Source organism: Penicillium robsamsonii (assembly GCF_028829455.1).
Source record: "Penicillium robsamsonii strain IBT 29466 chromosome Unknown utg000001l_segment0_segment0, whole genome shotgun sequence".
NCBI classification, from domain to species: Eukaryota; Fungi; Ascomycota; class Eurotiomycetes; order Eurotiales; family Aspergillaceae; genus Penicillium; species Penicillium robsamsonii.
The window spans coordinates 2,581,640-2,606,626 of NW_026643219.1; the positions used below are offsets into that span (position 1 = coordinate 2,581,640).

Here is a 24,987-nt window from a genome sequence, read left to right on the forward strand (position 1 = left end):
TCCCTTCAACTCCCAGGTTGTTGATCGGAAAAGCGACTCGGTGAGATAATCAATTAATTTCTCCCTCCACTCCGAATCATAAACTGCTCCAACATGGCGACACAAATTTCCCTTCTCGTGTACAAAGGCGTGCCAGTAGACTTCTCCAAATACCGACACACAGCACTACACGCCCTCTACCCAGACGGCCAATATGACTGGCTTCATGCTGCCGGCGCACATCCTTTCTTTAAGTTCCAAAAGGACCCCGAGAACCCCATGTCAGAGCGGCCAATAGGTTGGATTCCTGTATGTACGACGCCAGAAACTGTGACCAAGGCGAAGATCATTCTTGCATGTGCTAGCACGTCGGTGCGCAACGGCAATAACGATCGAGACTGGAACTGCCAGAACTGGGTTGGAGAGGCTCTGACCGAGCTCGTTAAGATTGGCTGTTTGACCAAAGAAGAGCGCGCAGCGGCCATTAATAAAATGGTAGAGATTATCTTGGAGGCGGAGCTAGAAGATGTGAGTTGGAAAACTGTTCCATGGAGGAACTATATATGCTAATGTGAACTTATTGCTCTTGCATAGGACGGGATGTATTGATATGGTTACCTAGTGAATACTAAGCTGAACGATTGATGAGACTTTGGATGAACTCTTCTCACATGCGGTGCCCGAAGTAGTCTTTTGGCCTCTTAAAATATGCTTTAAAAAGACATTCCATAAATACTCAAGGTATTCATCGTTTGCCCCAGTCTTACACTTATTCAATAAACAACCTCGACAGAAACCGTCGCTTTTCCCTTTCTTAGACGTCACAAAGCTCCAGACACTCATCACTAGTATGAATATATTACTCTCGGAATGTGTCCCGTAAGGAATTTCCCGGACGAGGATATAAGTGATCGTTTCTCCAGAAGGCCTTTATGACTTTTCCAACACCATTCTCGTCCATTGTCATGTTCCTGCATAGATCAAAGTCTAGCATCCACATGCTGTGTCTTCCCAAGTCATTGTTGATGTGCCCACCATCGTTACTATTGCAGGGTGCGAGGACAAACTCAACATCATTGGTATCTATGCCAGCAATCCAGTGCATCATAGCAAGTGCTTCTGCCACTATTCGGGCATATCGAGGAGTGTCATCTGCTGCGATCGCCAGCTCCTCGAGTTGGTTTTCATCTAACTATATTCAGGATCTCATATCTCTTAATACATTATTTAACGGAACATAGCGGACTATATGTCACCGACACAGTAAAACGGATATCATTTCCAAATCTGGGATTCTCTTAGCACGCATCCTGGGGTTTGAATCAACAGCTTGCCCAAACCTGTCCATCGATGGCAATAAGCCGATTAAATAATTGGTTCCTTGTCCCCATGGCAGTAAGTCGATGTGACTGCTCTGGCTTCCTGCCAGTGATGAGCAACCCATCAACCACCTCCTTACTACCAAGAGCCCAACCAACAACCAATTTCCCTTTCCATCCCATACCACCTAATTTTCGCATCTCCTGGATATCAGTCACCGGCATGGTGAACAGAACCGATCCAGCCTTGCGATTCTCCAACGATGCGTCTCCCTGCTGCGGTGTATCGGTCGTGAAATACAGCAGTGGAGGCTGTTTGGTTGAGTCGATGACCACAGTGCCGCGCTTGCCCTTGCAACGAGCGTCAAATGCCACAGGGCCACTTGGTATTATCTTCTTCCCTCTATCACGTAGGACACCCAAACGATTCTTGGCCTGGTGTGAACCGACCGCTGCTCGCAAGCGATCGATCCCTCTTTTGCTCTCGACACCACTGGCCGTAGTTCCTCGAAAGAAGCTCAGGACGCTGGATCCAAATGTCCTTTTGTGGCCCTTCTCTGGCGAAGCTTGGACCTCCTCGGTATGGTCATCACGCTTGACCAGAGCCGCTTGTTTAATTTCCTCGTCAGTAGCGCCTAGGTTGATTTCCTCATTGTTTAAAGAAGTTGGCCGCGAGGGCACTTTGTCTTGTGTGGTTGGAGGGGGTGGAAGTGGTGACGCATTAGCCTCGCCAATGCGAAGAAGAGTAAGGGCCAGCTGGGCATTTGTTGGAATGCCTTTCAGAAGCAAACTATACTAAAGTTAGTATTGTGAGTACATGAATGGCTTGAAGGCATACTTTTGTAACTCAACAAGCTTCTGCCACTCGGGGAAGCGGGTATTCAGATGTACAATCCCTCGTCTGATGGCAGGGTCTCCAAAGAAGGCGAGCCCGATCAAAAGTGTATTGAGCTTCATGAAGACGTAACAAGACGTCAGTGTTGAGGCCAGAAATGCTGGGCCTAACACAGCCACCAGGCGCAGACGAGGACGCACTTCAGGAAATGGGGATGTGGCGGATAGAGCACTAGATCAAACAAACTTAATTCCAAGCCATGGGCACGAGAACCACAAGCTTTTCACTCACTTGGCCATCTTCTCATAGGTATCCGTGATGTCGCCTACCACCTGCATTGAAACGTTCGCAGCGTCCATCACGCTCTGCTTCATAGGCTGTCGTGTTTTGTCATAGGAGTCTTCCGGCACCTTTCCATGGGCGGCGGTTTGCGCATCGGCAGTATTGGCAACAATCTCCATCGCATCCGGTACGTCTTCCTCGAGAGGTGCATCATCAGGGACTCCTTGATCATGCTTCCCAACTGCGCTTCCCACAGCCACACTGGCAACGCCTGCGACAAGATTACTGGCCTCTTGCTCGGCTGCCTCGCCCTTGAATTTCTCGGGGGCACCTGTGATACTGTCATCAGATCCTAGGATTCCAGCCTTTGGCTTTTGTACACCTCCCGTGTCTTTGTTGACAAGAGGGATTGGAGCGGGAGGGAACAACAGTGATCGACATGGTGGGTACACCACCAGGGCAATTAGAGTGAGTAGCGTAGCTGGCATGAGTAAATCGAGAATCCATGATAAGAAGTAAACCTGCATCAAATCAGTAACAGTACAAATATATTATATATTTCTCTGGAACGAAGACATGCCGTGCAAAAGACTGCGGTTCGTCGCGGCTCCTTCCAAGACCGTAGTCGAGCAATATGTTTGATACAATTGGTGAAGCCAACAATAACGGTTATATAGAAACGTTCAAGTGTAGCCCTGAGTTTATCCGGTGAGAATTCATCGTCGTCTTTGCGCGTGAGATCTAATCTCTGCATGGGAGCATCTGGAATTGCTTGGACTCGATAGACTTGCTGAAGTGAAAAATAACAAGGTCAGTTCCAACTTCTCGCATGCGTTCATGTGGGATGCGCTGTACATACCTTGTCAAATCGTCTAATGAGCATCCACAAATCTTCATTTGAGAGTCCTGCCACCAAAGGTTCCTCGATAGCATCTGGAGGTTCATCCCATCCGAGATTGGTGATTTCTAGTGTGTCACCAGCTTTTTGTGAGAGCCCTTTCTCATACTGTTCCACTTGAGACAGCACATGGCTGTCAGTTGGCCCAGCACCGTCGACCGTAGCGGATGGCATTGCTTAAGACCGTTGTAAAATCCCTGGGACTAAGTTGAGGGGGATGTTTTGTTGATTTCAGGTCCCATAGCATAGGGGAGGCTACCCATGGGTGTTGAAACCTGTCTTGTACATGTGGTTTGCGGGATTAGATTGTCGACGTCATTTCCCTTCGGATCAGGGTAATGGTGGCAATTGACATGGAACAATCCTGAAGCAAATTGGATCATTTCATGTAATATGTCTACAAGGAACTGTGAAAATAGAGCGTATGGCTAGTAAGATAACACTTGGGAATTTAGAGCTGGCCTTTATTGTGCGGGTTAATTACAAAGGTTGCACGAGTTGGACCGAAAGGACCATTAGATAATAATGTCAACGAGTGTATGAAGAAAATGAGATGAATGCGAGTGGATCATATAGACCTAGTTCGTTGTAAGTCTACAAACCAAGTAGAATATGGGTTAAGAGCAGTGCTAAGACAAGACATCGATGCATCTCTGCAATGAACTTTCTTATCTTTCTTATCGGCACGTGCCAGTCGCGTTCCCAAAAAGGCAACATCACTTCGCGTCAACCGGCGAGAACTCACTTTGATGATAATTCGCTCTTCCGATCTGCCCCTCAGTCACTGGACACTTGAATCGCCATGAGCGAGGAGTGTGCAAACCCTCTACTCTTGGGGTGGATCAAAGAATGGCTGGATCAAGCTCGAGAACGAAATAGCAAAGGCGTGACAGTGTATGTATCTCTTGGCGCTCTTCAGAAAAGACCATATCTGACATTTCGCAGATACAAGAAGGCCTATGAGTCAATGAAAGCCTGCCCGTTAGAATTCCAACATCCATCTCAAGCACAGCAATTAAATGGACTGGGCCCTAAATTGTGTGACCGCTTGACTGATAAATTGAAGGCCCACTGTCAAGAAAATGGCCTTCCAATGCCGGAACCACCTGAAAAAGGTTTGTGATATCAATTTCACCCTGGCCCCGGAAACCGACGCTTAACTAGGCCAAATAGGTGGGAAGAGAATATCCGAAGGTGGCGTCGATCAACCGACAAAGAAGCCTCGGAAAGCCAAGCCGTATGTACCAACATTACGATCCGGTCCATATGCACTGATACTGGGCTTGGGAACCCAAGATGAGAATGCATCCCAGGGGATGACGAAGGCTCACCTGATCGAGGTGGCACAGCCATACTGCGACAGTTCGTTCACGGCACCACCTGACCCGACGAAGTTCTACACTGCATGGAATTCAATGAAAACTCTCATCCAGAAAGACCTAGTCTATGAACACGGACGTCCACTTCGGAAGTATCTTCTTTCTGAAGAAGGCTGGGAGGTAGCCAAACGTCTCCAAAAGACATTACCTGGCGCTGCTCAAACTGCTACGTCTGGCTCCCAAGCTACTACAACAACTGAGTCGCAGCAAGGAGCATTGACAGCCGAACTTGACTCACTTCAACAAGATGAGGATGCATCAGCAGACGCCCAAGAAAATTTATCCGAACACGACATAGCCAACATCGAGCCCATCTTCTTCCCACCCAAGAGCTTCACCATCCAACTCGTATTAGACACCCGAGAAGTCCGCACCTCCACCGACCGCGACTACATCTCCGGCGAACTGATGAAGCAAGGAATCACGCCGCAAGTACGCGCTTTGGAAGTCGGCGACGCAATGTGGGTAGCTAAATGCCATGACCCAAATTTCCTCACAAGACACGGCGAAGAAGGCGACGAAGTGATGCTGGACTGGATCGTCGAGCGAAAGCGTCTAGACGATCTGATTGGGTCTATCAAAGACGGCCGCTTCCACGAACAAAAGTTCCGGCTCCGTCGCTCCGGCATCAAGAACGTCATATACTTGATCGAAGAGTTTGCAGTCACACATCCTGACTCGACTAGTGGGAGTGCAGCACAATACCAGGAGATGGTCGCGTCGGCTATCGCCTCGACACAGGTTCTTAATCAATACTTTATCAAAAAGACGAAACATCTGGATGAGTCAATCCGGTACCTAGCGCGCATGACTCTGCTCCTGCGGAAGATGTACGGGGTCGAAGATGTGCCCTCCATCGGAGACACTGGTAGTAATATCAACCATACCACGGTTCCTCCATCTCCAGTATCCAAAATTGGCCTGATCCCCGGCCGCCGTCTCACCACTGACTCCTACCTCACCATCCTCGATAATCTCCGCTCTCAAGATCCGACTATCACATACGGAGTTTCATTCGTGACGTTCTCCGCACTCACTTCTAAGTCCGACATTCTTACTCTTCGCGATGTCTACTTAAAGATGCTCATGTGTACCCGTGGAGTGACAGGCGAAAAAGCCCTTGATATCCAGCAGATCTGGCCAACGCCGCGGCATTTAGTGGATGCGTATATGGCTCTAGAGCCCAAGGAGAGAGAAACGATGATTGCGACTCGGATGTCACAAGTCGTAGGGCGGAAGAAAATTGCTAAAGAGCTCAGCAAGCGGATTGCGGAAGTTTGGGGGGAGGTGAATTTGAATTAGAAAGGTCTCCTATCGAGGTTACTTTGGAAACAGACGTAAGTACTGAATTCATTATGTATTAGATATTAGATACAAACATAACGCTAAAACGAATCAAACGAACACCATAATATCTACTTCTTTCTTCTCACTATCTTCATAATACTTTCTTTGTCAATCCTCAAAGCTAGGCTACTCAGCACAACAGAAATACTACTTAATGCCATGGCCAGAGCAGCCCACACCGGACTAAGTCTCCAGTGCTCACTGGCCATGATCATGCCACCATCAGTACTTTTTTCATGATGGCCACTAACAATAGGATAGAGGACACCAGCAGCAACCGGAACCAAACAGAGGTTGTAGATGACAGCCCAGCCGAAGTTCATACGGACACGATTGAACACACGACGACTGAGCAGGACCAGCTGCAAAATCGTGCTGAGATCTGAGTTGAGGAGGATGAAGCTAGCAGAGTTGATAGCGACGTCGGAACCAGATGCCATGGCGATGCTCACGTCCGCTGCTGCCAAAGCGGGCGAGTCGTTCACTCCATCGCCAACGAAGGCGACAATAGTGGTCTTGCCATCGGCTGGTGTTGTATTCGGCGAACGATCTTGTATCTGACGAACAAAACTGGCTTTCTCCGCTGGCAAAACATTGGCCATCACCTTGGAGCGCGGGATGCCTATCATGTCTGCGACAGCATGGGCGGTGGTCTGGTTATCACCGGTGCACATGAAGACATCGACCTGACGCTTCTGAAGCTGAGAGATTATCTCGACAGCTTCCGGGCGAATCGTGTCTGAGGTGGCGAAGATAATGGCAGGGATGAAGTTTGATGGTTTGGTGGACTGGGTGTGTACTTGACGGAGTGAGAGAACTGCAGTCGACTTACCTGCTGACTGATATCTCGCCAACAGGTTGGAAATGAAGTATGTGTCTGTTTCAGGGGACAGGAGACTCTTGAGAAGACGTTCATTGCCAATTGCAGCTTCATACTGCCTTTCCTGCTCGGAGCCAAACACAGTAAATGTTCCTTTCATGCCTTGCCCGGATATCTCATGAACGTCTGATGACTTGACAGATGAAGATTGTTGTGTTTTGCAGAATTCAGTGATTGCTTGGGCAATCGGATGGTTGCTGCTCTCTTCCATTTTCCGAGCCAGAGCCCATGCGACTTTCACAACTTCTAGGTCACTGGTCAAAATTTCATGATCAGAGACCTTCAGACTTCCACCCTCGGTCAATGTGCCTGTCTTGTCAAAGACAATTGCATTCAAGCGACTGGCTTCTTGGAAGGCTTCACCACCACCTTTGACCAGGATACCATGCTTCGCTGCTAGGCCGCCCCCAACGAAAAGCGCCGTGGGGGCTGCAAGGGCCAGACCGCAGGGACAAGCTACAACAAACACGGAAATTGCAAATTCCAACGCCCAGAATGTCCAGCCGCCATGTGCGACATCCAGATAATCTGCGGGAAGCACACCGGAATGACCAAGCGCTAACCAGATAATGAAAGTCGAAATGGCGATCAGAGTAATAATAGGGACGAAATGCGAAGTGAGAAGATCGGCAACTCGTTCAAGCGGCGCACGCTTGCTTTGTCCCTCACGAACCACGGCAATGATTCGGTCAAGCATAGATGAACCACCGAGTTCAGTGATACGGATCCGTACCGGCTGGCCAACGTTAACTGAGCCTGTATAGACTATGTCGTCCACTGTTTTCTTGACCGGTCTGGATTCTCCTGTCAAAGAGCTTTCATCGAATTGGTATGACGCGCTGTCGACAATGACCCCATCTGCAGGAGGTGAGGTTCCATGAGGAATACTGACGACGTCACCAACCTCTAGGAGGTCAACACTCGTACGCTTCAGTCCATCTTCGGAAGTATCATCAAACAACAGTGCTTCTGAGGGTCGAAGCTTGCCCAAAGATGTAACAGCATCGCCAGTTCTGGCTTTGCTGTAAGCCTCCAGGAACCGACCAGCAAGAATAAACATAGTCAAGAAGACAACCGAGTCGAAATAAGTCGTGCTATGGGGGCTGGACTTGGTGCCCACAACTGCATCGACGATAAGTACCGCCAGGGACGAGATGTAGGCCACGGATGTCCCCGCAGAGATCAAAAGATTCATACTACCAAAACGGTAGAATCTCCGAAGGATCGGGACCCGACTTCCAGGCCGCCATAGGGCATAAACTTCCTTCAGAGCACGGACATGGAACACATCAGTGCCGTAGAACATAACCGGAGTTGTTATTATGAACAGTGCCCATTCGATGCGAGTCACACTGCCAGACCACATAGGTTGTTCCAGATACATTCGAACAGAGTTTTCAGATGAGACAAGAGACATGAATACAATGCCTATCAAGAAAGTCGGGATGGCGCTGACAAAGACGAAAAGCAATCGTGCCAACAGACGGCTCCTTTCGTGATGTTGGATCGCACGAGACCGATCTTCAATGCTGGGTGGGTGATAGACAGTCGCGCGAAAATTGTCATTCATCGAGTGAATCGCTGAGATTATTGTGCGAATGGTGAGTAAAGGTGGCTGTGGAATATAGGTGACTTTGAGGACGGGGGTTTTCTCCGAGAGTGCCTCCTCGATGGTGACGCCGGGAACTGATTTCACTGCCCCCAAAACAGTTTGTGGGCAATGGTGGCAGAACATTCCATCCACTCGTATAGAGATTGTTCTGATCTGGGCAGTGCTGAGATTTTCGGTGCCAGCTTTCAATGGGGAGACGCTATTGACGGTGACATCGTATCCGAGGTCTTCAATCTTCTCTATAATTTTATCAAGATTGTCTCGGCCTTCGAACTCCACTCTCCCGCTATGAGAAAGCAGGTTTACAGACACATCGCGAATGAAAGGAAGTTCTTCAAGTCCTCGAGTCACCCCTCCGACACAAGAGCCACAAGTCATGCCAGTGATTGCAATCTCGCTGACATAGCTTGCTGTCGGAGCTGCAGATGCCGGTGGTTTAGGTAGCTGGTTCAGCTCGTCCAGAGATGCTTCGAATCCAGCATCATTAATTCGTTCAACAATCTCGTCAGCGTTATTACGAAGTCCAACATAAATCACTGTTGCGCTGTTGGTGAGAAGATTGACAGTGATTTCCTTCACAAACTCAAGCTGTTGGACTTGTGCGGTGATGCTGTTGGCGCACGATGCGCAGCTCATTCCTCCAACGCTGATCTGTGCGATGAACTCATCGGCTGATTCAGTGATTGGACTGGGAAGTTCTGCTATGTCTGTGGGTAATTTTGGAGCAGCCACACCGGGTTGAACTTTTGTTTCGGAGGTAGCGAATGAACGTAGACTTTCCTGTACAGCATTTTCTGGTGTTGATTCAAGATTTGTAGTTGTAATGTCTCTTTCGTGGTGCTTGTTTAATGGCTGGAAGGGAGCCTGTGAGGACTTCTCTTCCAAAAGTCCTAGCTCCGTTCGAGAAGAAGAATGACGAGAAAGGGCCTCTAGTTCTTCCTTCCTGCATGCATCGCAGTTGGCAATATGTCGCTTATGACTGCTGTACTGGATTCGCTCTTTGATGTTGGATGAGATACTAGAAACAGAGGTTCGTGGCGAGGAGAAGAACGTGGAGCCGCGGTAGTTCCAGGAAGAGGTATCGAGTTCCGCGATGAGCTTTCCTCGTTGGTCAAATGTCGTTACATAGTGTACTTCGAATGCGGCATGAATCAGCGCGTTGACGAGGTCGGCCGGCCGAACGGTGGTGCTATGGCTCGCACGCACTTCATGCGTCAAAATTGTAACTTCGATATTTCCGACTGAAGGTGTCTCGGAGAGCACTTCGGTGATATAAGCAACACATGATGCGCAGTGCACATTTGTTACAAAGAACAGACTGGTCTGAGTATCCAAGCTTTGATGGCCTGCCTCCAGATCGGAAGCCTGGTTCTTGGATCCTGAAGACATGATCGACGGAGATCTCTGCAGCCCAAAGACGAGGTATAGTGCGGGATTCCTTGTTCTTTGCAAACCCTCGCGGATTTGATGCTTGAATGATCTTGTTCAAGTCAGGTTGGAAACAGGCAGTCAGCGGGATTCTGTGTTCATAGAGCAGTCTGGTATCAAGGTGAAGGAAAGAGCGAGCAGCGGCGTTTTATGATATAAAGCAAAAGCCGGGAACGGGATTTGATTTGCAATCCAATATTATATTTCATTAAGGACGAAAAGAAAAGAAAATCCTAGAAATAGTGGATTGGTTGAAACATGGCTACGATGCGACATTTCTGCGTTATGACTCCAAACTACGCACAAATACCGCATTCCAGACATCTCGACTACCCCTGCGGCGCCTATGTAGTATTCTGCTAGTGCGAAGGCTAGCAATCAAGAATGATGCCAGACTCCCGTATTCGACATTGTAAAAGCAGCCACTCCACGTGTGAGTATGAAGTCTGATGATGCTGTGGTGATCATGGATCATCCTAGAACCTCAGGCACCGGGGCGCGACAAAATATCAGATGGGACTAATCCTAATTGAGCTAGCGTGTCATCAACTAATTAAGGTCACGTGCTTCATCAATAAAATCCGATCCTTTATTCATTCATAACACGATGAACAATAAATAAAGGAACTTGATTGAGCAAATTGCTCATTTGTATTTGGCCCAACTTTCGGTTGCTATCAAATCTAGAACTATGCCATATGTTCGAATGCAGCTTTGGAGCTCTACAAATTCCTTATTACATAAGCAGGTTGAATACTTTTTCCACTCACTTCCACTTTCATCCTTATCGCGACTCTCGTGACAGTTGATAAACCTTTCGCTGCAAAAAAAAAAAAACCGCGACGCTCATTCGAGAAACTTTAAGGTTGTGAGGACTCGGCCTCCATCGAGTGCCCCTGTCTACATTCATCCTCTAAGGCCTCTTACTTTTCTCTTCACCCAAAATGTCGGCACCCAAATCCGGCGCGCGTCCAATCCCTCCCCGCGGGCCCCGGGCTCCTGTGGGACGACTGGCCAGTCTAAAACCTCCCAACTCGACACCTATCACTCGTCCAACATCTATTGGACGTCCTCAGCCGCCCCGCCCGACAACACACCCAAAAACATCTAATTGTCCAAACCCAGGGTGTCCTGCTCCGCATATTGTGGATGATGCAGGCACGAAGGTCTGTACGGGTTGTGGTACAGTTATCAGCGAGAACAACATCGTTTCTGAAGTCACATTCGGTGAATCCTCGTCCGGCGCGGCTGTGGTGCAGGGATCTTTCGTCGGAGAAGATCAGACCCATGTACGCAGCTATGGTCCGGGCTTCCAGCGCGGGGGCGCCATGGAAAGCCGGGAAATGACCGAACAAACTGGAAACCGATATATGCTTCAACTTTCCCGAGCTTTAACTATCCCAGAAAGTGCAACCAAGGCTGCTGGTCAGGTCTTCAAGCTTGCTGTGGGACTCAACTTTATTCAAGGTCGTCGCACCAAGACGGTAGCTGCGGTCTGCTTGTACATTGCATGCCGTCGCCAAAATGGCAACACTGTCATGCTGATTGATTTTGCCGATGTATTGATGATCAACGTCTTCAAGCTTGGTCGTACATACAAGGCCCTTCTCGATGAACTCCGCTTAGGTGGCAACGTCTTTCTCATGAACCCCATCGACCCGGAAAGTTTGATTTATCGTTTCGCCAAACAGCTGGAATTCGGACCATCTCTCATGGCGGTGGCTGGCGAGGCAGTCAGAATCGTTCAACGAATGAACCGCGATTGGATGACTACTGGTCGACGCCCAGCCGGTCTATGTGGTGCCGCACTGATTCTTGCCGCGCGCATGAACAACTTCCGCCGAACCGTACGTGAGGTTGTATATATCGTCAAGGTGACAGAAACTACTATCAGTCAGCGTTTGAACGAGTTCGGTTCCACCGAGAGTGGTGAACTGACCGTTGATCAATTCCGTTCGGTCCAATTAGAGAACACTCACGATCCCCCATCCTTCACTCGCGGGCGAGAAGGTCGGAAAAGCCGCGTCAAAAATATTCCAGAGTCTGCGGCGGAACTCGAAGATGACTACTCTCCCGAAAGTGAAGCGGAATCAGTGCAGCCGCACCGTGTAGATGCCGACGGTTTCGCTATTCCTAACCTCCCGATTGACCCGGCTTTGACTGGCAATAGTCATCCTCGACGTGCGTCAGTAATTGCCAAGGCAGTGAACGAAGTTGTTGAGGATATCAAAAACGAACCGATCCACTCCAAGGGCAAGGGCAAGCGACTGCCTATGCCAGAACCTTCTGCCGAGCAGGTTGCATCCGAAGCGGCTCTGGAAGATGAAATGCGGTCTATGCTTGCTCAAGGTTCAACTATGATTGAGAGTGTTGGCTCCGACCAACCGCCGCGACCCACTGTTTCTGACAGCGCTGAAATTGACGCTGCAGAGTTTGAAAATGACCCTGAGGTCGCCAACTGTCTGCTCTTGCCTGCCGAAGTCGAAATCAAGGAATCAATTTGGGTCACGGAAAACAAGGAGTACCTCCGCACTCAACAAGCCAAAGCCCTAAAGCGCGCCCAGGAAGAGGAAACCGGCGGAGGCGCACCTCGCAAACCACGCAAGCGCCGCCGTGGCCGTCTTGGAGATGTTACCTACCTGGAGGGCGAGGGCGAAGATGGCCGCAGCTCCCGTGCCTCGACGCCAGCTGAGGCGACACGTCGCATGCTCGAGCGCCGAGGTTACAGTAAGAAGATCAACTACTCTCTCCTGGACACCTTGTACGGCGGCGAAGGGGGAGATGCCAAGTCACAAAGCCTGAGCCGAAGCCAAAGTCGCAGCCAAAGTGTCGTCTCACGGCGCAGCGCCAGCATCGAGCCAGATGCAGCCTCACGATCCCGGCGTGCAACTCCATCAGATGCCAAGTTCGATTCCAAGTTCATCCGTCCTACTTCTACAGCACCACTGCCTACTCCACCGTCCACCGCTCCGAACGAGGACGCAAAGCCAGCCATGGCCAATGATGGCTTCGTGGATAAGATCGAGGCAGAACCTGAAGAGGATGAGGAAGAGGACGATTATGACGACGACGAGAAGGATGATGGCCTCGACGACGCATTTGCAGGCAACTATGAAAGTGACTATGATTATGGCGATGACGATGACTGAGGAACTCAACCTCGGGACTATTGTTGAACATTTGTCGTGTTCTTTCGGCGGATTTGGAGTTATTGGGATGCGATTGTCATCCACTTTCTTTCTTTGATCTTCTGTTTTACGGCCTTCGAGATGATACCATATTTTTACCCGCACGAGCATTGGGGTTTTTGAATTGAATTGTCATACTAATATCTCTGTTGCAATTGCACCTTGCTCGGTTGCATCGATGTACTCTAAGCAAAGCACTCGCTAGAACTGGGTAATAGCAAGCCCCTAGATTCAAGATAATGATTATCATACGAAAACTCCCTGGTGCATAGTAGATATACATGTTCCTAGTAAATGCTTGGTCCTTTCCGTTTTCGCACCTGGGCACTCACTGGATATTACCTAATCGGCTCCAGGCTCACTGAGCGATGCGGGGAAGACCTCCCCACTGGCCATTGTATGTTCAAACGACATAGACAGCAAGCCCCTTACAGGACACTCGAGGTGAATATTAGCGCTTAACTTCACTCTACCATATTAGTGAATCGGTAACGGACGCAGCATGACAGCTGAATACCATAAGCTTCATGCAGGGGAACCAGCGGAAGATTTCGGTTGTACAATTGGGCTAGGTCAAGGAGCATATTGCGGATGCTGTCAGCAAGGGTGCTGAGGTGCGGATTGGGGTAGCACTGGGAACCACATTTTCAGATATTAGGGAGCCATTGGAAGAAGACCTCACAGGTAAGGGCAAAAGTTTCAGCCACGACGAATGCTACATCACATACAAGATCAGCTGTAATAAAGTCGACATGGCTTACGGTACTCCGAGGAGATGTAGATCACCCGGCCAGACCTCCAACGATCTATCCAATAATCATAAATATCAAGTATCTCCGTGCGCGTTTCACTCCAGCCAAGAACACGAGCCCTGATATTGAACAAACGGATCGTCTCGACAGGAGCATACTTCATTTCCCTTCCTTGCCCGCAGTCAACCCCCCATTGAAGATCGACAAATACCTCGCTCCACTGTTCAGCAGTCTCCGGGTCAATCTCCTCTTCGCATTGGATGTATGTTCCATTGTCGACGAAGAACCTTTAGACCATAAAGCCAAGACATATTTAAGGTTGAGGATTAGCTATGAAGGTATGTGGATCTGGGTGGAAAGAACATCATAAAGATACGAAAGAGAAGAAAGCTTACGACACACTGACGCCTCTATTTCTTGATCACCCTCGTAAGAACTAAACCATTCTAGTGGAAAATGTGGGTTTAATAGGGGAGAAGTAGGAAGTGCACACAATGGATATCTTCTATCTTCGACTTGTTGGTCAAAAATAACAAAAATAGATGCCAAGCCCAAAAAGACGTGCCTTTCGCTGGTCTCGTCAAAATGAACCTCGTTATAAACCATACCGCGTGCTCAATCAAGCTATATTATGTAGAGCCCCAAAAATGGTTTTAATCTTTTCTATTTAATGAGATAGATAGTCGTAGATAAATAACGTTCGTCAAAAGCATGCAGCGAATGCTTGAAGAACTCCCAGATTACGACGCCGCCCATTTCCCATAAAAGAGGAAAGCAAAACACCAACCCCATCAAACCCTCCACTGGGCGAGAACCAAATTGGGCCACACTGGATCAGTCAGGTGCGTGAGTCTCATAACTAAATAAGCAATAGTGAAAAGAAAAAAAATTTGAAAAAGAAAAGTCGGAAAAGTTCCAAAATCGATCGCGCGGATTGGTTGAACGTCGAGTCATCATGGCGGGTCGAATCGATGGTGTCGGATTGGACGGGATCGAAGGGGATTCGAATTCGTTTATGGAGGAGATTACGAGTCGATCTCCATTCCCGTTTCCACACCTCCGCTCAGTTCGCCGAGGCTTGATGTTTGAGGGTGGTTGGACATGGCTTGTTGGAGAAGTGGCACACCAGTGTCCGTGGAGTTGAAGGCGACTGGTTGTGCGCTAGGTCGATCGGTAGCTCTAAGGGGAGCGGCGCCCTCGAATACGATGGGGGAGCTACGAAGATTTTGAAGGCATGCTTCCCAGGAGGAGGCAACGAGCTGGCCTTGAGTGAGGTCTTCGGTGAAGAGATAAAAGGCAGGCGAGTGTCCGGAAGTTGGGGTGGCAGACACAAGATAGGCGTTCAGAGCGCGGCTTTTGAGGAGCATCTGAGAGTCGTGCAGGTGGGCCGAGTATTGGTTGTCGATATACTTGGTCCAGCCACGGACAGCAGGAGCCATGTCACCGTCAGTGTTGACACGCTGCCATCCGATACCTAGGAGACGGGTCGCATCGTCTACTAAAGGCTCGGCGGGCGGAGCAGGCCCCGCATTGAGAGAGCGACGCTGATCGTTGGAGCCAGGGTCGTCCAGACGTTGGCGGATTGAGGATAACGCAATGTCGTCCAAACCGGGTGCAGAGGTATCAAGGCGCTGGGACTTGCGGCTTACGTCGATAGCATCAGAAAGCAGCGCGTTTGACGGCGAGGAAACAGGTGCAGCGGCAGCCTGCTCAGACTGTTGTTCGTACCATGTGCCGGTCTGGCTCTCGGCCGAGATTGCAAGGCCAGTCTGGGGGTTTAAAAGAACCATGCCTTCTCCGTAGATGGGCTGGACCTTGGGTGCTGGCGCCGGGGACGCGCTAGGAGCAACGGCTTCTTCAAAAGTGGCCTCATCGCGCGACCTTTTGCGAGAGGGTTTGGGAACCGCAGGGGCAGACGCGAAATTGAAGCTCGAGGGGATAGGTTGCGCAGAGCTATTGTTGGAAAAGCCGGTGCTATGGCTTGCCGGATAGCCATTGAAGCTTCCTGGAGAGTCACGGAAAGAGGACTGAGAGGAGAACTGAGCGAAGGCGTGTTCCCGGGGAGGAGAGAGAACCGTGGCCGGGCCGTCCGAGAGGCGGTTCAGCATCATTGGACACATTATTGCCTCGAAGTTGTCTTAGATTTGAGACAAGGGGAACTGTTCTGTTAGATTAGGTGAGCAAGACACAAGAAGCTTCAACCACCTGGGGAGAGACGGAAGTAAGAACGAGAAGTAAAAGGTGGAAGGTGTCTCAAAAAAGTACGAAAAGTAAATAGCAAGAGGGAGAAAGGTGGGATTGAAAGAAAAAAGAAAGAATTGGAAGAGAAAAATGGGGGAAATGGGGGAAAAGAACAAAGTAGAGCGAAGTAAGAGGAAGGGAAGGGTAAGAGTGTGAGACAGGCAAGAACGATCTGAAGAAGTGGATGAATCGATGCGCGAAATGCGGAGTTACCAAGTCAAACGGTAATATACCAGCAAAATGCAGCTGTCAGATCGCCGGTGACGGTATTAATACATGCGCTATTAACGGGTACCATTGGCTCATGCAGCCAAGACGCCTCTGGTGGAGTTAAGCTGGATGGGTACAGCTTAGATACCATTGGCCTATGAAGCTGGACCTGTAGCCCAGGTGTGATTACATCACGTGAGATTATGTAGGTATATTTGTAGAGCAGATCACGTGTATGATATGAGGTCATATAAATCCAAGTCTATTGGGTTACTATAAAGACACGAATGGTGAAAAAAAATGAAAAAAACATAAAAGACCACAAGATCAGGTCCAAAGCAAGCCGACACCAGAGCTCGTGCAGTCTAACATCAATCAATATTCGTAGAAAAAAACAAAATAGTACACTGCCAGTAACAACACTTTCATGTCACTGTATACATCACAGAAATCGGGCTGAAAAAAAAAGGTTGGTAATAAAACAGCCAAAAACGAGCCCCCCGTTTCGCATTGCACAGCAAGGACCGAGAAAGACAACATTGAAGGCATAAGCGACAGTCTCTGTGTTACCGAGAGACAGAAGGAACGGATACCGCTACATGCCTGCACTTATTCACTCGCGCCCTCGTTCCGGCCAACTTAAACCAAGAATGGATATTGTGGCTTCGAACAGTGGCCCGAGTTCAGTGCGTTCCAATTTATAGGAGCTGAAAAGCCAAGGGTCTGATAAGTGCATTTAAGCATTACCAGCAGTGGCACCACCAAGGTAGCCCTTGACACGGTCAACGGAGTCATTGGCGTAACTGGGAGCCATAGTGCCAATAAAGAGGAAGAACATAAGAGCGGCAGCACCAAAGACGACAAACTTGCGCTGCGCAGGGCGGTTGTTGCCATACTCAGCCCAGGCACGTCCAGCGGAAGAAGTGTATTCGCGCATCTTGTCACCGCCGAGCTTGTACCAGACAAGACCCATGAGAGCAATGGAGTAACCGAAGAACTGGAGGCCAGTGACGGGAGTCTGCCACAGAAACATGGAGGCAGCAACCAATAGGATATCCTTGAGGACACCGCACAGGGTCATTACCAGGGAAGAGGTCTTGCCAATCAGGAAAACGACCGAGACGTTAAGGAGGAAAGCGACAACGGCATTGAGGACCAGAAGCCAGATACCAACGGAGTAGACGTGGTCCATAGTGACGTGTGGGAATTCCAAGAACAGAGCAACGGCACCGTTCATGACAGCACAGATGGGGGCGAAGTAGTACAGAGAAACCATGGGGTCCATCTTGAAGTCGGCGGAGCTGAGCAGGCCCTGCACCATGACCAGACGGGTGGCCTCGAAAATGATACCACCAATCTGGAACAGGAAACCGACCATGTTGAACTTGATCTCACCGAAGGAGGCAATGACCACACCAACCACAATGATGGAGACGTTGGCCAGAACCTTCATGTTGGCCGGGGCCATACCCATACCCCAGGTCGCGAGGAGAACAGCCACGGGGGTGGTGGCCTTGAGCATTTGGATGAAGGCAACGCTGAGGTAGAGGTAGGTCATGTTACCGCAAATCAAGCTCAGACTGAACATTACACCGATGGGGACAATAGCGCGGAGGTAGACACGGCCGGTCATCTTGACCTTCTTGCGGCCGTCGAGGACATTGGTGGTGCGAGCGAGGATTTGGGTCATAATGGTAGCGAAGGTCAAGTGCCATGTTGTGAGGATGATGGGGAAGCCTATTCACAGTGTGTTAGTGTTGGTTTCCTTCGCGCGGTATCCCGAGGTCTCCGATCTGACTTACGGAAGTTGGCATAGTCGAGGAGGTACTTGTTGAATAGGATAACAGTGGAACTCAATGTGATCCATGTACTATCGACATGTTAGCAATTCTGTCACGATCTGTTTCCTGTTGATGTTGCTCACGTCACATAAACCGCGGGGTGGAATGTAATGCCGGCCTGCTCTCCCTTCTCCGCTGCGGGGTTGACGGTAGGCAGAGTCTGCTCCCGGGGAGTCTCGCCAGAGGCGCGGACCTTCTCGCCGTCGCTCATTGTAAAAGTTTTAGATTGATCGGATAAAAAGCGCTTAAATTCAAAAGGTCGTGGCCGGGAGAGGCTTTGACTAAATGCCGAGGAAGCCACGGAGAAAAGTGGGCAAGATAAGGGAGATTAGAAGGTAATGATCACTAAAATGCTGTTAACGAGTGCGACGCCCAAAAGCGATAAATGACGAGTGTGGATGAAGAAATGAAAGTAGAAGGGATGGAATGGGGTACGTACTTCGGGTAATTTTTTGGGAGGCAAACACTAGGGGATTTGCAAAGGAAATTAAGAGGAAAACCAAGTGATTGTAAAGAAAATAAGAAGAAAAATAGAGCAAGAACCAGACACCAAAACAGAGGAACAAGGACAGACAAAATAGATCCACTCGCCGCAAACAGAAAGTCTTGAGGCTGGTTACGAATGCAATATACATGTATGGAAACGTTTGAATTATAGTTTGGGAATTACCGGTACGTGTCCGCTAAGGCCACCTGTACACTGTGTTCATCCTGTCCGCCATAGTTTATCTGTTTTCTTATGTAATAGATTTCAGTTGTATCCTGGTTATACCAGAACCAATACAACTTGTGTCTAGCTCTTAATTTTAAAAGTCTGGCCAACCTTGACCCCATTTGCTGGTCGAGAGTCCCCCTCTTTTTTTTTTTCCCTTAAATACTCATAAGAATACCCCTGTCATAGATCTCCACTGTCACTACTTACTCTAATCCTTCAATCCATACTATAAATCTAGGAGCACATATATCTCTATAGGTATGTCTGAATATGGAAGCATCTTGGAATGCCCTAAATCAAATTTGAAGAAAACCGAAACAGTGCAGATCCAAATTAAGGCATTACGCAAGCATCTGTTAGCCAAGACCCACCAGAACCCGCGTTCAGTAACCTGGGTCCAATTCGGTCCCTTACGGGTGGAGAATGCGGCGATCCGCGCTCTGAAGGTGTCTGACGCAATCAGGGGACTTGCCTCCCCACAAGTACTTTGTGCTTGGACCAGCGGGGAGAAGACCCCTAAGCTTTTGGGAACAACGGGAGTTGGTGTTTCAAGAGGCAATTGACCTTCTCTGCTGATTCGAGAAGTTTTTCCTTGAGGGGCGATCAATGGCAAAGTTGTTGTGAAGAGATCCTCGCTGTATTACTCCGTTAGGAGTGACAATCAGTGGAACCAGATACCTGTTGAAGTTTCGCCAAATCCCCTCTCCTCGAGACCGCCAAATGGGATGATCAACTCTGCGGATGTTGTTCCGGGAAGGTCCAGGTTATTTTCCTTTGGGGCTATCTTATTATATTGGCTATTGGATGCATGTGATAATATAAATACTATATGTAGTGTGCAACGGGGAATTGATGTAGATGAAACATGGATCACCATCTCTAACAATCAGTACAATATCAGAAGATAGACTAATCTGTTCCAGAATTTATTCACTAGAGGTCCATACAAACTACCTAAACAGTATTCTAATTTAACCCTAACCAATAGCCAACAACGTGCCAATGCCTACATCGGTGGCGTTTTTAGCCTGACCATATTGAATCGAGATTCAATCATTGCCCCTATTTGTATCGCCCCCTTTTTCCCTCTCTTTGGTTCTTCTAGAATAGTGTTCCGAAAGGGGAGATAACGGCCATTCCTGGCCCTGGATGTTATCCAATGCACGCTAAGGGAATTCCAATATCGACGAACCCGCATGCAAAAGGTGAATGCAGATTTCATGCACTCCGAGTCTCTGCTTTTAGAGGTGTCATGATAAGCTCAAGACCAATAACGGCTTTACACTGAATGTGATGTGTTTGATTTTAACTAGGATCACTATTACGGTGTGATGAGATGAGATTGCCTTACGCGTTCTTTTACTCTGTATGTACTCCTAGGTACATATAGTACTCTCTTAAAATTGAACCCTGGAGCACTGCCTCCCCCTGAGTACATTATTGTAATTGCCATTGAGCTCTGTCAATGTGATAGGACCTAGACTAAGGGTCTAGAAAAAAAAAAGGAAATTAATTCCGAAAAGAAAAAGAAAACGAAATCTTAAAAACGAAAACAAATAAGAAAATGTCACGAATCAGTAAAGCTGAAACAGGCACGTCTGTCTCCACCGGATCCGTTAATGCGTCTAGATAGCTTGGCTTGTCACGTTGTCCTCCCACTTCCCCTTCTTCTTTGGTTCTTCCTTCTTTATTATCCCTCCATTCCCCCTCTTAATCTTCTGCAGATTCTTGCAGCTGTGCTTCTATGCTGAACGTCGCCCGCAAGACATTCAAACGAGTCCCAAGCTTTCAGGACCTCCTACAAGGCAGAATGACCCACCCCGATATGTAAGGTCTCGCCCACCCATCAACTGCCGTCATGTCTAACAATTGCTTCACAGTTCTGTTGACGTTCTCGTCATTGGTGCTGGCCCAACTGGCTTGGGTGCCGCCAAGCGTTTGAACCAGATTGTAAGTCTTTCTCTGATGTTTACTGTGTGGGAGAGGGGCACAAAAAAAACATTCAAAAAAAGGGGGAGGGGTACTCCGGGAATTAAAAAAACTAATTGAGTATACAGAATGGCCCCTCGTGGATGATTATCGACTCCAACGAGATCCCTGGTGGTTTGGCTTCCACTGATGTTACCCCCGAAGGTTTCGTAAGTTGCGACTTAGTCTCAATTGTCAATTTCCATCCGCTAACCTGGTTCACGTTCACAGCTCTACGATGTCGGCGGTCACGTTATTTTCTCCCACTACAAGTACTTCGACGACTGCATCAACGAGGCCCTCCCCAAGGAGGAGGATTGGTATACCCATGAGCGTATCTCCTACGTTCGCTGCCAGGAGCAATGGGTTCCCTACCCCTTCCAAAACAACATTTCCATGCTGCCCAAGGAGGAGCAGGTGAAGTGCATTGACGGCATGATCGATGCTGCTCTCGAGGCCCGTGTCTCCAACACCAAGCCCAAGGATTTCGATGAGTGGATTGTCCGCATGATGGGTGTTGGTATTGCCGACCTCTTCATGAGACCCTACAACTACAAGGTCTGGGCCGTTCCCACCACCAAGGTAAGTTTTGACTTCTTCCCCCCCCCCCCCCCCCCCCCGCCGCGGGAGACTTGAAACAATACTGATTATATTTAGATGCAATGCGCTTGGCTCGGTGAGCGTGTCGCTGCCCCCAACGTCAAGGCCGTGACTACCAACGTCATCCTCAACAAGACCGCCGGTAACTGGGGCCCCAACGCTACCTTCCGTTTCCCCGCTCGCGATGGTACCGGTGGTATCTGGATTGCTGTTGCCGACACTCTTCCCAAGGAGAAGACCCGCTACGGCCCCAACAACAAGGTAGAGAAGGTCAACGCCTACAACAAGACCGTCACCCTCGCCGATGGCACCACCATTGGTTACGGAAAGCTGGTCTCCACCATGGCTGTCGACTACCTCGCCGAGGCTATGAACGATACCGAGCTCATGCCCCTCACCAAGCAGCTCTTCTACTCCTCCACCCACGTTATCGGTGTTGGTATCCGTGGTGCCCGTCCCGACCGCATCGGTGACAAGTGCTGGCTGTACTTCCCCGAGGATGACTGCCCATTCTACCGTGCCACCATCTTCTCCAACTACTCCCCCCACAACCAGCCCGAGGCCTCCAAGAAGCTCCCCACCCTTCAGCTCGCTGACGGCTCCAAGCCCAAGAGCACCGAGGCTCAGGACGGTCCCTACTGGTCCGTCATGTTGGAGGTTTCCGAGTCTTCCATGAAGCCCGTCAACAACGAGACCCTCCTTGCCGATTCTATCAAGGGTCTCGTCAACACCGAGATGCTCCAGCCCGGTGATGAGATTGTCTCCACCTACCACCGCCGCTTCGACCACGGTTACCCCACCCCCACCCTCGAGCGTGAAGGTGCCCTCACCCAGATTCTCCCCAAGCTCCAGGAGAAGGGTATCTGGTCCCGTGGCCGCTTCGGCAGCTGGCGCTACGAGGTCGGCAACCAGGATCACTCCTTCATGCTCGGTGTCGAGGCTGTTGACAACATTGTCAACGGTGCTGTTGAGTTGACCCTCAACTACCCCGACTTCGTCAACGGTCGCCAGAACACCGAGCGCCGCTTGGTCGATGGTGCCCAGGCTTTCGCCAAGAAGTAGATAATTCCCCCTTTTCCTTTTTAACTTGTCCCACCATTCTTGTCTGAAGTGAAGGGTTCTATTTTTTTTTTTACTCTCCATTTTTTTGATGCAATTGAAACGAGCTCATACGTCATGGAAAAAAGATTATACACGAGAGAGCATTTGAAGCGGCATCTGGAAGACGATCGATTGGCGTTCCATCTTGTTACTTAACACCATCTAGCCCTCTTCACCTCATCATCTACCTATTCCCTTGTTCTTTTATTAGCCGACGGGACTTGCTTTGATACACTTTATTAGATTGCTTGACATGTGCGATTGCTCATTTATAATTCATTCAATAGACCGATGAAACTCTTCCCTTGCTAAGTAGAACAATGTAGCCATCTCGGAAAGTGATAGACACGTGACTGGTTCCACGTGACCCATGTCTAGGCTCAGGAGTTCTAAAAATCCAGTCAAATTTGAGGAGCCAACCTTGGAAACATCCAAGCCAAGCAGATCGCACCCTATATGGGCGGAGGGTTTCGTGGCATCCAACCTTTACACCCCACCCATACTATCGCCCCCCCGTCGAGTTACACTCGCCACAATGCAGATCAACCAGACAATCACCAACCCACATACACACAGGCAAGAGCCTCTACCAGCTATGTCCATGAACCTCGAAACCAAAATCCCCTGAATCGTAGACCCCTGGATTCAAGAGAAATCCAAACACTATCTTAGCGCCATCAAAACGGAAATTTCCCGACACACATAGAGGTTCCTCTACGCGGTGGCGTAGTGGATCCCCCGAGAATGCGGGCCAACCATGAACCAGTCGTATCGAGGATCGAACATGTACAATCTAAACGGCATGTCCTGCAGATAACAAAAAGCAAAGAATCCAAGTAAGCAAAGTAAACCAAGTAATGCAGAGTGACGTAGGCAGGAGTTTCAGTTATGAGATGTCTCAACAGTTAAAAGGAGACTGCCGAGGCCACGTCAGATCTGGAGGCAGACAGATTTGTGGTTCTTCTCCACTGAGCTATTGATAGATTTGGGTTGCCGATATCGTTGTTTCAGATTGGTATTGTTCACTGGCATTCTAGATTGCTTCTTTTCCATTTTAACATGAGACATTGTAGACTAGACTGACACTTGAAGGGTTATTTTTGCTCTTTCTTGTAGGCCTAGAGCTGCTTCTACGTCAGGCTGTTTCAATATCTCATATTGGGGATTAAATATTGTTTACTTGATGTGTTCCCCGGATGATCATGTGGCCATGGGGCGAGAGACATCATACCATAAATATACAGAATTAGAGTCGAAGAGGTTAATACAAAGCCACTGGTATCAATAGAAGACGCGCTGGGATAGCTCATGGTGGACTCGAAGATGCCAAACCGCTAGAACAAAGCCACCAATCTCAAGCATCTATCCACAATATCTTGATAGAGCTCCTAGATGACGATTTTGGCGTGCGAGGCACGATCCTCGCCAGTGTTATTGGCCACATTAGTAGGCGAAACTGCCCGCTCGGCCAAGACTGCCTCGTAAGACACCGTGGACGCTAAGGCTAGGTCCCGGAGTGGGACGCTTGTGGTGGCCGGACTTGACGACACACCACACGACAAGAATGAAACCTGTGGCGTGGAATCTGGCGAGTCAATAGACATGGGTGTATATATAGCGTCAGTGTGGCTTGGCTGGTGGTTTTCTCGACGATCACGATCTGCCCGGGGATGGGACGGTTAGGTGGAGTCTATGTTTGTTCGGGAATTTGACATACCTGTTTCTGCAAGAGGGGTCTTACCGCTATGGAGTTCCAGTTCCTGCGGTGAGAGAGCAAATTTCACCTTCAGTCGCGGTGGATCAACGGACCGATCTGCTTGCGATTGTACTCCAGTGGAAATTGACATTTGTAACGAAGACTGTTGGTGTGAGATTGGAGATTTGAGGCAGGACTTTGTCATGGAAGTGTGTGGAATTGGATTTGTAGAAGCATAGCTTCTGTTTCTTGGAGTAGGCTCAGAATACAAGGGTTCTTCTTGACTCAGGCATGTGGTATCAACTTCCACGTCGGATTCCGAAGAGGGACAGGAGCTGGGGGATGGGTCCCTCATCTCGTCGCAGCTCTCATCGTCTAGGTGTAGCCGCTCTAACTCGACGGTTAGGGTATGACGGATATAGATCCGCTGAAAGCGAGATTCAATATCATTCTCGTCTAGGGCAATGATGGTTGGGGGCCGTCTGATCATGTCTTCGGAGATGGATCAGTTGCACAGAGCAGATTCCGTATATAGAAACATCGTGTCTTGGAGGAAATCGCGTTCACAATTTAAGAAACCTCGACCAGGATATGCTGACGAAAACAAATTACCATGTCGGATAATCCTCCAGGGCTGTCCAGATTGCTATGGGAAATCTGTCTGTAAATAGTTATGCCATTGCTGTGCTGTCAACTGTCAACTGTCAACTCGAAAT

At 49.0% G+C, this 24,987-nt stretch overlaps 10 protein-coding genes across 10 annotated transcripts; 5 read left to right on the plus strand and 5 right to left on the minus strand.

Moving 5' to 3' along the window:
- Nucleotides 1–93: 93 nt before the first annotated feature.
- N7447_001021 (uncharacterized protein) lies at nt 94–588 on the plus strand (the record flags this gene model as incomplete). Its single annotated transcript, XM_057225297.1, has 2 exons — nt 94–507; nt 574–588. The coding sequence occupies 2 exons, from the start codon at nt 94–96 to the stop codon at nt 586–588; spliced, it is 429 nt and encodes a 142-aa protein (XP_057089313.1).
- Nucleotides 589–1,301: 713 nt separating this feature from the next.
- On the minus strand, nt 1,302–3,487 carry N7447_001022 (DUF3292 domain-containing protein; the record flags this gene model as incomplete). Its single annotated transcript, XM_057225298.1, has 5 exons — nt 1,302–2,088; nt 2,137–2,364; nt 2,425–2,936; nt 3,008–3,205; nt 3,275–3,487. 5 exons carry the CDS (start codon nt 3,485–3,487, stop codon nt 1,302–1,304), a joined length of 1,938 nt encoding a protein of 645 aa, XP_057089314.1.
- A 628-nt stretch (nt 3,488–4,115) lies between these two features.
- On the plus strand, nt 4,116–5,994 carry N7447_001023 (crossover junction endonuclease MUS81; the record flags this gene model as incomplete). Its single annotated transcript, XM_057225299.1, has 3 exons — nt 4,116–4,207; nt 4,259–4,428; nt 4,487–5,994. The coding sequence occupies 3 exons, from the start codon at nt 4,116–4,118 to the stop codon at nt 5,992–5,994; spliced, it is 1,770 nt and encodes a 589-aa protein (XP_057089315.1).
- A 113-nt stretch (nt 5,995–6,107) lies between these two features.
- On the minus strand, nt 6,108–9,920 carry N7447_001024 (putative copper resistance-associated P-type ATPase; the record flags this gene model as incomplete). Its single annotated transcript, XM_057225300.1, has 1 exon — nt 6,108–9,920. One exon carries the CDS (start codon nt 9,918–9,920, stop codon nt 6,108–6,110), a length of 3,813 nt encoding a protein of 1,270 aa, XP_057089316.1.
- Nucleotides 9,921–10,903: 983 nt separating this feature from the next.
- Nucleotides 10,904–13,108, plus strand: N7447_001025 (transcription factor TFIIIB subunit BRF1; the record flags this gene model as incomplete). The annotated part of the gene is made up of 1 exon (XM_057225301.1): nt 10,904–13,108. The coding sequence occupies one exon, from the start codon at nt 10,904–10,906 to the stop codon at nt 13,106–13,108; it is 2,205 nt and encodes a 734-aa protein (XP_057089317.1).
- A 1,816-nt stretch (nt 13,109–14,924) lies between these two features.
- Nucleotides 14,925–16,019, minus strand: N7447_001026 (uncharacterized protein; the record flags this gene model as incomplete). The annotated part of the gene is made up of 1 exon (XM_057225302.1): nt 14,925–16,019. One exon carries the CDS (start codon nt 16,017–16,019, stop codon nt 14,925–14,927), a length of 1,095 nt encoding a protein of 364 aa, XP_057089318.1.
- Nucleotides 16,020–17,086: 1,067 nt separating this feature from the next.
- On the minus strand, nt 17,087–18,402 carry glfB (uncharacterized protein; the record flags this gene model as incomplete). The annotated part of the gene is made up of 3 exons (XM_057225303.1): nt 17,087–18,087; nt 18,153–18,220; nt 18,275–18,402. 3 exons carry the CDS (start codon nt 18,400–18,402, stop codon nt 17,087–17,089), a joined length of 1,197 nt encoding a protein of 398 aa, XP_057089319.1.
- A 764-nt stretch (nt 18,403–19,166) lies between these two features.
- Nucleotides 19,167–19,469, plus strand: N7447_001028 (uncharacterized protein; the record flags this gene model as incomplete). Its single annotated transcript, XM_057225304.1, has 1 exon — nt 19,167–19,469. One exon carries the CDS (start codon nt 19,167–19,169, stop codon nt 19,467–19,469), a length of 303 nt encoding a protein of 100 aa, XP_057089320.1.
- Nucleotides 19,470–20,612: 1,143 nt separating this feature from the next.
- Nucleotides 20,613–22,547, plus strand: N7447_001029 (protoporphyrinogen/coproporphyrinogen oxidase). The gene is made up of 5 exons (XM_057225305.1): nt 20,613–20,733; nt 20,787–20,856; nt 20,964–21,044; nt 21,106–21,456; nt 21,532–22,547. The coding sequence occupies exons 1-5, from the start codon at nt 20,651–20,653 to the stop codon at nt 22,534–22,536; spliced, it is 1,590 nt and encodes a 529-aa protein (XP_057089321.1). The 5' UTR covers nt 20,613–20,650; the 3' UTR covers nt 22,537–22,547.
- Nucleotides 22,548–23,963: 1,416 nt separating this feature from the next.
- N7447_001030 (uncharacterized protein) lies at nt 23,964–24,761 on the minus strand (the record flags this gene model as incomplete). The annotated part of the gene is made up of 2 exons (XM_057225306.1): nt 23,964–24,235; nt 24,293–24,761. The coding sequence occupies 2 exons, from the start codon at nt 24,759–24,761 to the stop codon at nt 23,964–23,966; spliced, it is 741 nt and encodes a 246-aa protein (XP_057089322.1).
- Between the last annotated feature and the right edge of the window lie 226 nt (nt 24,762–24,987).